The sequence below is a fragment of the Chaetodon auriga genome, chromosome 12 (genome assembly GCF_051107435.1).
Source record: "Chaetodon auriga isolate fChaAug3 chromosome 12, fChaAug3.hap1, whole genome shotgun sequence".
NCBI classification, from domain to species: Eukaryota; Metazoa; Chordata; class Actinopteri; order Chaetodontiformes; family Chaetodontidae; genus Chaetodon; species Chaetodon auriga.
This window is the reverse complement of record NC_135085.1, coordinates 4,150,728-4,160,000: the sequence shown is the minus strand read 5'-3', so window position 1 is coordinate 4,160,000 and position 9,273 is coordinate 4,150,728. Positions and strand designations below refer to the sequence as shown.

Genomic DNA, 9,273 nt, shown 5'->3' with positions numbered 1-9,273 from the left:
CAACAGACTCTTCAGGAGACAGAACCCCCGGAAAGCAGCTGGACCGGATTCTGTCTCCCCGTCTGCCTTGAAGCACTGCGCTGATTGCTATGCTTTTAGATTATTCATTGCATGCCTTTTACTTAAAATTTATGGAATATGCTGGAACTTGTGAATTTGCCCTGGGGATGAATTAAGTATCTATCTATCTTTTTTCATACTGTCGTAGAAAAAACATATTAATATGTTTCCGCCCGGTTTCGAACCGGGGACCTTTCGCGTGTTAGGCGAACGTGATAACCACTACACTACGGAAACTCCAGTACACATTTGAACAGGAGTTAATATAAAGTTAACAGAAACACATGTACCCGCTGTGGTACATCATCACAAATCACTGTGACCAAAACAAGGCTATCATTTGACACAATTGGCAGTAACACATCGCTGCTGTAACTGAAATCTAAAACACTGGCAGTGGCACCCACCTCTCCTTAAAGACGTTTTCATGAGGCAACCAGCAGGCGTTGGTGGTATAGTGGTGAGCATAGCTGCCTTCCAAGCAGTTGACCCGGGTTCGATTCCCGGCCAACGCATAACTTTTTCTGCTTCACTTTTTGGAACTCAAACTGAACTGCAATCTGTAAGGAAAACTTTACTGCAGCAATTTCTGAAGCTAAAATGAGACTTTCACAGACTTTTTGAATGTTTCAAGAGTACTCAGTCACACAGACTTAGAATAACGACTGATGAATGACTGAATAAAAATAGTTCATAAATATAGCACATGCTATGTGCCAACACATACATGTACAAACCCCTTTAAGTACACTAAGTATGCTAAGTACATTGTAAGTACAGTAAGTACTGTGAGAATACTGACAATAGCGATGATAGCAGGAAACAGTATCACTATCATTTCAACTAAAACTGCCACTACAGTAGCAGCAGTAGTAACATTAATGACAATAGAAGTAAGTAGTTGTAGCATTAATAGCAGCAGTAAAAGTGGAAGCAGTAACAATAGCACTACTAATACTGGTGACAACAGCAATAGAATTTAATGACTTGAATGATAATATGACAATAATAAAGAGACCGGAATTATGTAGGATATCCTGTCCTGTTGGGATCCTTTTATTGGCAACCAAATAGAGGATGACCAATTAGCGGTCTTCCATCTTTCCACTCCACTGTTTAGTATTGGCTCAGCTTGCTTGGAATAGTCTCAACCAAGGAAGTAATAAATAAAGTAACAGGTACCAGGTACCATCCACATCTTTTGGCAATGGCAAAGAGCAAGTCAAGTCAAACCATGGAGTGGAAACATGCTATGGGGGAGCACTAATAGTACCAGCATTGGTAAAAGTTTGAACATTAACACCAGCTGTTTTTCTGATTAGAATTGGCCAATGAGGAACAATATTGGTATGCAATCAGTTAAGCAACAAAGCCCAGCCTATAACAGACTGCACTTGAACCAGAGTAACAAGAAGCATGACACTATTCTAACATTAAAACAATCAGACACTAAAACCTTGGACCACACTGAAAAATAAGAAATTAACATAAAACTTGAGGGGATCACTCACCCTTTTGGATGGAGTACTCTTGGAACTTTCATTCTCTCTCTGGGTTCAGACAAAAATGCTATATTAGAAAATGTACATTAAAATTATTGTCAGTTTCAGCCAGCCTTATCCAACATTCAGAATCAATTACAAATTTAACTCCTTCCCTTAGGCTTGTTCATCAATGAAACAAAAACACACACTGTATGTACTATCATCCACCTTTGCAGCTATTCAAATAATACTATTACTGCCCAAGATATTCTTGATTCCAGTTTTTGTTCAAGTCGAAGTTCATAAATCCTTCTCTCTATGAGTTCCACATAAAATTAGTTCACTTACTCACATTTAAGATGTAATGTAATTTAAATTTAGCTTTACAGGTACGAACTTATAGCACTTGCAGGTTGGAAGCACATGACAAAACAAATTCCACAAAGATATCAGTGAAATCATACATCATCCTTTACCTGCTTTCGTGACCCATTACCACGGTTATATTACGCCCTAATAAGACCGCCGGAGGACAGCGGCCGACCTCATAAAAATTTAATGGAATTCTAATATGGAAGAATTCCCTTGGAGTGACTTTGTGTGATAAGTTAACTAAATTACGATAACTTCAAGTGGTTTTTTAGTCATTACTGAAGCTTATCAACATTATGGTAAACATTCTAAAGCTTGTCGCCGATTAGCTACGATGGCGCATTAACACGTTAGCTGAGTTTTGCTAGGCTCCGCGTCCGCAGTGTATATCGTAAACATGGGCTAGCTACCGTCAAGTAAGCTAACATTACCTGCGTTTTCGTTATTCCCAAATTCGGCAGATGCCCCAAACTCAAACAAACTTGCAAAAAAAGTTATTTACACAGCTTACTGCGAATTTATCCTATACTGCACCGTCTAAAGCCAGTTTAAACCACGTTTATTCACTTCTTTCCTGGTAGGCTTCAGCCGATTTTCTCGACACGAACGTAACGCTAGCTAACGCAGCTCGTGCGCTTCCAGCATCCTCCTCACCGACATATGACTTGAGGTGCGTTCAAGTACTGGCGGTGTTACATCATACAATGAAATAGGGTCATTACAACCAGGAATGAAACAAAGCAGTCAATGGTTGTCCTCCCTTGGTTTTTTCATGAAAGTGAAGGTCAGGTATAAATTCACCTGTCCTCTGTTATACCTGTATCCTCCCACTTTGTCAGTTCAATGTCAGTTTTAGAAATTAGAAATTTTGTAATTTCATACTGATTACAAAAAGGAGTTAACATTTTATAAAATGAATATTATTTCGTTGGTAACATAATTTCCATATTGTTGGAAACAATTTTAAAGTACAAACGCACAAATAAGTAAATAATTGTGGTAGTAATGTTTTTTGGTGTTGAAAAAAATCTTAGAATTTCAGGTTGGAAGACAGATTGTTAACTTAAAGAGAAGGAAACCTTTTTCCTTTTTCATGGAGGATTTTTAACTGGGTCATTTAAACTGGCATTTTTGGATTGTGTTTATTTTTATACGCCTACAGTTTGTGAGTGCGACACGGTAAGACCACAAGGTGGCGCAATTAGTCCACGTATTCTCAAATATAACCGCTTCAACTTTGGAACCGAGGAACTGCCAACCTTTTTTATTCATGTTTAAAATGGGTGGCAATAAATCTAAATTAAAACTGGGAAGGAGCTGGAGAGACTAACTGATGTTAAATTTAATATGTTAAATACTTCCATTTAGGTTATTAGTGTAATGCAAGTATTGTAAGAAGGCCAAATTTACTCAAGCATTGTATTTAAGTACAGTTCGGGGGTAGGCTACTTTTACTTCAATTGAGTATTTGCATTGTATGCTACTTTATTCTGCTACTCTACACTCTACATTTCGGTCAGAAATATTATACTTTTTACTCCTCAAAAATTCAGTTGTGAATTATAGTTACTGGCTACTTAGCAGGATATTTCTCATTAAAAAGTCATGATCAGCTTCCAAAATATGATGCATTAAGATACAAATAATCTCTCTCTTATCAAGTAATTATATTCCGCAAGTAAGACAATAAAGCCTTATTTGTTAACTGCCAATGCAGTACAATTATTCTGCCTATTTTCAGTGCATATCAAATTGTTTCAAATATTGTATTTTAAATCATGTTAATTAATTTTTCAGAAATATATTATCGTGATCTGTCTAATTGCTTCTTGTCTCAGGATACTGCTACTCATTTCTAGAAACATTCTTTAAACAAGCGGATTTAAATTAAAAACAGGTACTGCTGGACGGATTGTGCATAGTGAGTACTTCTGCTTTTGATATTTAAGTACATTTTAGCAATAACACTTGTGTACTTTATTTTTTGAGTTACCGTATTGCTAATGCATGATTTTTTTTTTCAAAACTGATGCTGAAGGATTGGGCAGAGAGTTGACAGGCGAGATGAATATGTATTTTTATATTCTAATATTGTAATTGTTGCTAAAGCAGGTTGCCATGTTAATAGCTAACAGCGGGGGGTTTATAGGACCCTATACCGGGCCCCACTTATTTACCACGTGCAATAAAACTCCAATTATCACGTGACACAGGAAGGGTACGGTTGCTATGGAAACGAACTCTTCATCAAACAGTGTCCGGGTTTGCGGCAGCAAGCGATAGAGCTCGAGCAATCGAGGAGATTTTTGACGTGGTTTCATCTGTGGTGAGTACGAGCCGTTCACGGTCTGAGGAATATGAACCCCGGTGAAACAGAGTCAGGTTGTCAAGAAAAAAGCCGAGACGCGGGAACGATAGGTAGTGGCGTTGGTAGCAGTATCTGCCAGTAGCCGCTAGTGTCACAGTATGCTCAACAGAATGTGCCGAGAATTCCGTTCAGAATCTTCAAACTAAACCACTATTCTTGCTTACAACGTAAGCTAGCATGAAGTAGTTTTTGGGTCAGGGAGAGGAAATAAAAAAAAACAATGACAATCAAAAATAAATTAAGAATGCTCCTCAAGGATATACCCTCACCATTGATTGAGTTGATCAGCCTGCTTTTATTTTAAAGGCAGAGTCCCCTTACTTCCGGCCTTTTACTGGATAACTTTACAGTGCAGCAGCGCACTAGCATCCTCTAAAATTAAAACAGCCTGAATACTCGTGTTTTGAATGTCTCAACCAGTTTTATCAGTTATCACTAATGAACTGCAGCCATCTTTGTCTGTACATAGTACATACTGTATGTAGATATTGACGCTAAATGAGAATAGACCTGACGCTCTAATCTAAATGCTGTATGTGGTTCAGAGAACAGATGAGCTTTGTATAAATGCACACACTCGTTGAAGGAGTGCTTGGTATTAGACTGAATTCGATCAAGTCAACTCCTGTTACGCATTCCCTCACAGATTGCCATGCACGGTAACAGGGATGAGATGATGCCGTTCCCATCACCCATCAGCAGAGACAGGGTCATCTGGGACTTTCCGAAGGTACATCATGTTTTTGTTTTGCTTCAGTTTAATGCAGTTCCGGGAAAAGCCGTGTTTTACAGTGACATCACTCTAATTAGAAGGGTAGGAGAGCCAGTTTAGAGGACGTTGTATTTATTGGAAACACCTTACTTTCACTTAACTTTCTCAGATAGTTAAACTGATGTCAGATCACAGCTCTCTGCCTGCAGTGAAGTCGCCAATCAGAGATCCAGTTAACATGTCCTTCTGCCCTCTCAATCTTCTCCAAAAATACATCCAGGCCCTTTTTTTTGGCAGGAATCTATGATGTTAATGATGTTTAATACTTTTGACTTCCAATGGGGTCAACTCACAGGATCTGTCAATGCATTTTTGTTTGAGAATCCTGCTACTGGTTCTGTCCAATCTACATGCAGGTACCAGAAGAGTCCTCAAATTTCTTGCATTGCCAAGATTTAATAACTCAAACTCTTTTGAATACAGTCAAATATATTATTCTACTGTAAATTATAGCAGCAGCTGTGGCTTAGGAGGTAGAGCGGTTGTCTACCGATCAAGAGGTTGGTGGTTCAATCTCTGGCCTCAGCAGTCCACATGCCGAAGTATCCTAGAGCAAGATACTGAACTCCAAAAAACTGCCCCTGATGCTGTGCCATTGGTATGTTGCTTTGGATAAAAATGTCTGCCAAATGACTAGTTGTAATTGTAAATTCTGTTTTAGCTTCTTGTTTTTCCTTAAACATCTTACCATGCTGATGTTAGCATTTAGCTCAAAGCGCCACGGTGCCTAAGCACAGCCTCACAGAGCCTCCAGCATGGCTGTTGACTTAGTCTTGTTACAGCATTTAGTGTTAGTAATATATGGTCCTGCTATTTTCAGAGCTACACACCTGAGGCCTCTCTACAGCTCAAGAAAGACTGGGACATTCAGGCTAAAGCAGCCTGTAAAGACAGAGCCGCCAGGCATCAGCCGTGAGTCTCCTAGTTTTGGGTCGATGGATCTGTCTTAGCTTTGCTTGATCACATGGAAATATTTATATCTCACTGGTATAAAAAAACAATTGTCTTCTTCAAAGGTGGGACCGACAGAAAATGTCAAAAGTGGTGGTTGTTGGAGACCTTAATGTGGGGAAGACCTGCCTCATCAATAGGTACTTTATCAATAAGTAACCAATTAAGACACAACCTGGTTATAACTTACATCACAATATCAAAACCAGAGCCATTTTATTGTGTGCATATGTTCTTATAGGTCAGTGGTAACCTGGTTGAATAGGTCTGTGTGTGGTGGCCATGCCCTTAAATATGTCATGTATTATGCAGTTATTTTCAAGCAAAGGGCAAAGATTAGAAAAAAATCTGACTGATTTTACATTTTCAAACAGAATTCCAAACAGATCTGGAACTACTTAGTGAGTCTGACTTCTGAATCCTGTGATCAAAATGAAAAAACACTTGATTTGTTTTTGCTGTTTTCAGGTTTTGTAAAGATGTATTTGAAAGAGATTACAAGGCCACCATCGGTGTGGACTTTGAGATTGAGAGGTTTGAGATATCTGGAGTACCTTTCTCCTTTCAGATGTGAGTAGTCTGATCTTAAATAAGTTATCCTGTATACATATACTTTAACTTTACAGTACCTTGTGTTTTTGCCATTCATGCTGTCTTTTTTAATAGTTGGGATACTGCTGGGCAGGAAAAATTCAAGTGCATTGCTTATGCATACTACAGAGGTGCACAGGGTAAGAAGTTGTTATAACAATAACTTTACAAAGATGGTTGTCTGTCAAATGCTAAATGAAACCATTTTACATTTTGTTTGGCCTAAACTAATAATACTGTATCTGCTTGTTCATCTTTTCCAGTCATTATTACAGTCTTTGACATGGCAGACATTAAGTCCCTAGATAATACACGGTAGGTCAAATCTATACTCAATACACATATATATAGACATAAATAGACATAGAGAGAGATTACTGTGCTTTGTCAATCTAGCTACTTAAAGTAAAGATACAACAAAAAATATAGTGAAGATTTATCAAGTCAGAGTTTTGTAGCATTATAATAAGATGGAATCGGCATTCGTTTCACTTCATTCATATTTGAATTGCTGAACAAAATGCAGATGTGTGTGATGATTCAGAGATCTGGAGCCAGGCTAACAGTCTCAGCAGATAGGCTAGACATATTTGAGCTGTTGGTCTTGATCACCGTCTACAACCACTGATATCACAATGACATGTTTTTTGTCTATATTTATACTGTATATAGCAAAATTCTGATACTCTAAAAACAACTACCAGAATGTGTTGCACTGTAAGATAATGTAACAATCTTTTTTTTGTTTGTTTTCATAGCCAATGGCTGGAGGAAGCCATGAGAGAAAATGAGCCTGACTCCTGCTTAATCTTCTTGGTTGGCACTAAGAGTGACCTGCTGGTGACTATGTTTTAAATTATATTAATACTTTGCAGATTTGCACATACACCTTTTTCTTCTAGTAACCACCTGTTTTCTTTGTAAGCCCTTAGAAGAAAGACAAAGGACAGAAAAAGATGCCATCAGGATAGCAACAGAAATCAATGCAGAGTTTTGGGCTGTTTCTGCTAAAACAGGTAAGGCCAAGAGCTCACGGTTGTCAGTGCTGTATGGTACATTTCTGCAATGCAGAAAGCCACTATAAGAAACTAATATTTTTTCTTATTGTCAGGGGAGAATGTGCAGGGATTTTTCTTCAGGGTGGCAGCTTTGGCCTTTGAAAAGTGCATATTGAAGGACATGGAGAATGGGGTCCCTGCTAGCATCGGACGTGGAGACAGCATCAGTAAGTAATGGCTCAACCCGTAACAAGCAGAAATGTTGGTAATGGAAGCCTTGAGGGTATATAAATACAAAAAATATTCGCCTTGACAGAATCGGATCGGGCCAACCTGGAGGAGGCCGCACCCCAAGACATGAAGAGAAGCTGCTGCTGATGGAAAGAGGAACTCTCACAGTGAGCTGTCAAGGAGAGTGGAACCAGACAGAAGCTCCACTGTGAGCCTCAGCTGCAGAAATTGAAGTGACTGACCATGTTCCACTAGACTGAAGTGTGCCTTAGGACATGTTCCATCATGTTTCTTGAGTCATCCAAACTGCCATGTATTCTGACTTGCAAAGGATCGACCAGTATGTGTTCCTGAAAGCCATTTGTTTTTAGATTGAAGCCACATATAATGGCTTGTTTTGCTGATACAAAATCTTGTGAATCTGATCAATTTTATGGGCTGAAAGTCCAAAAATTTGCTAATTGTCAGTGTTTCATCCAGAATATGTTTTTAGAATTCGCAAAACATTTAAGGACAAAATACTACACTATGACAACAACAAATCTGATCAGTTTGTCTCATTGCAATCAATTCAGTTTAGCTTCTCATGTAGTTTTAGTCAATTCTGCAATATCTGTAAAAGACTGACTCTATTATATCCCTCATTTCAGAGGTGGACAGGTGTCCAGACTCATTTGAAACAGGCCAGTATTGGCCCTGGTGAGACTCTTGTATGGAAGCTTTAGGTATTCTCTGCTCCTGTCATGGTGTTTGTTTCTTAATACAGTATTGTTGTGGAATATGTCTCACCCATTAATGTGGGCTCTGTACACATAAAAGGTTAATGAAAGTTTAAAGGCTGGAGATTGGGAGCAAGGAAACCAAATATTTATGTTTACTTTGTAGTAATAAAGGTGTAAATTACCATTAACTCGATGTATATAACGGTCACGACATTATAATGTAAGTTCTTAAAGTAATATCTTGATTCAATGGAGCAATAGCTGACGACTGCATTTGTGCATTTATGAGACCAGTATTGTCATATCCTATTATTATTCAATAAAATCGGTTATCAGCTGTCTGAACTCTTCTGTCATGATAATATTCAAGATTATGAGGTATGGCTTTACAAGACTACTTACAAGTTACAATCAAAATACCTAATGTATCCTATAATGATGTGGACTTTCTAATCTACTGAGCAACACTGAGCGTCTAGAAAGGTTTGCCTTTACTTGATGTGGTGGTCCAGATATCCAAACAAAAATAATGGAAATATAAATTTACATCACATCACAGTGTCTTTGCTTTCAACTGGAATGTGACCGAGATTTGTTGAATTTGTAGTTACAGACACTGGGTTATATAGGGTGGGAATGAAAATAATAATCTTCCAACAGAAACGAAGAGAGAGATTAGCGGAGTGATACCTCTTGTTTCCGCGATACTCTCTGAACGGCCGCG

The 9,273-nt window shown here is 38.3% G+C and overlaps 1 protein-coding gene and 2 non-coding genes across 3 annotated transcripts; 2 read left to right on the top strand and 1 right to left on the bottom strand.

Annotated features, from left to right (window-relative positions):
* Positions 1–224: 224 nt before the first annotated feature.
* On the bottom strand, positions 225–297 carry trnav-aac (transfer RNA valine (anticodon AAC)). The gene has a single exon. It is a non-coding gene; the product is annotated as a tRNA-Val (tRNA).
* A 206-nt stretch (positions 298–503) lies between these two features.
* Positions 504–575, top strand: trnag-ucc (transfer RNA glycine (anticodon UCC)). Its single transcript has one exon. It is a non-coding gene; the product is annotated as a tRNA-Gly (tRNA).
* Positions 576–4,145: 3,570 nt separating this feature from the next.
* rab36 (RAB36, member RAS oncogene family) lies at positions 4,146–8,890 on the top strand. The gene is made up of 11 exons (XM_076745289.1): positions 4,146–4,242; positions 4,931–5,014; positions 5,877–5,968; positions 6,073–6,147; positions 6,476–6,577; positions 6,674–6,738; positions 6,862–6,913; positions 7,357–7,438; positions 7,524–7,614; positions 7,710–7,823; positions 7,913–8,890. The coding sequence occupies exons 2-11, from the start codon at positions 4,937–4,939 to the stop codon at positions 7,972–7,974; spliced, it is 813 nt and encodes a 270-aa protein (XP_076601404.1). The 5' UTR covers positions 4,146–4,242; positions 4,931–4,936; the 3' UTR covers positions 7,975–8,890.
* The last annotated feature ends 383 nt before the right edge of the window (positions 8,891–9,273 follow it).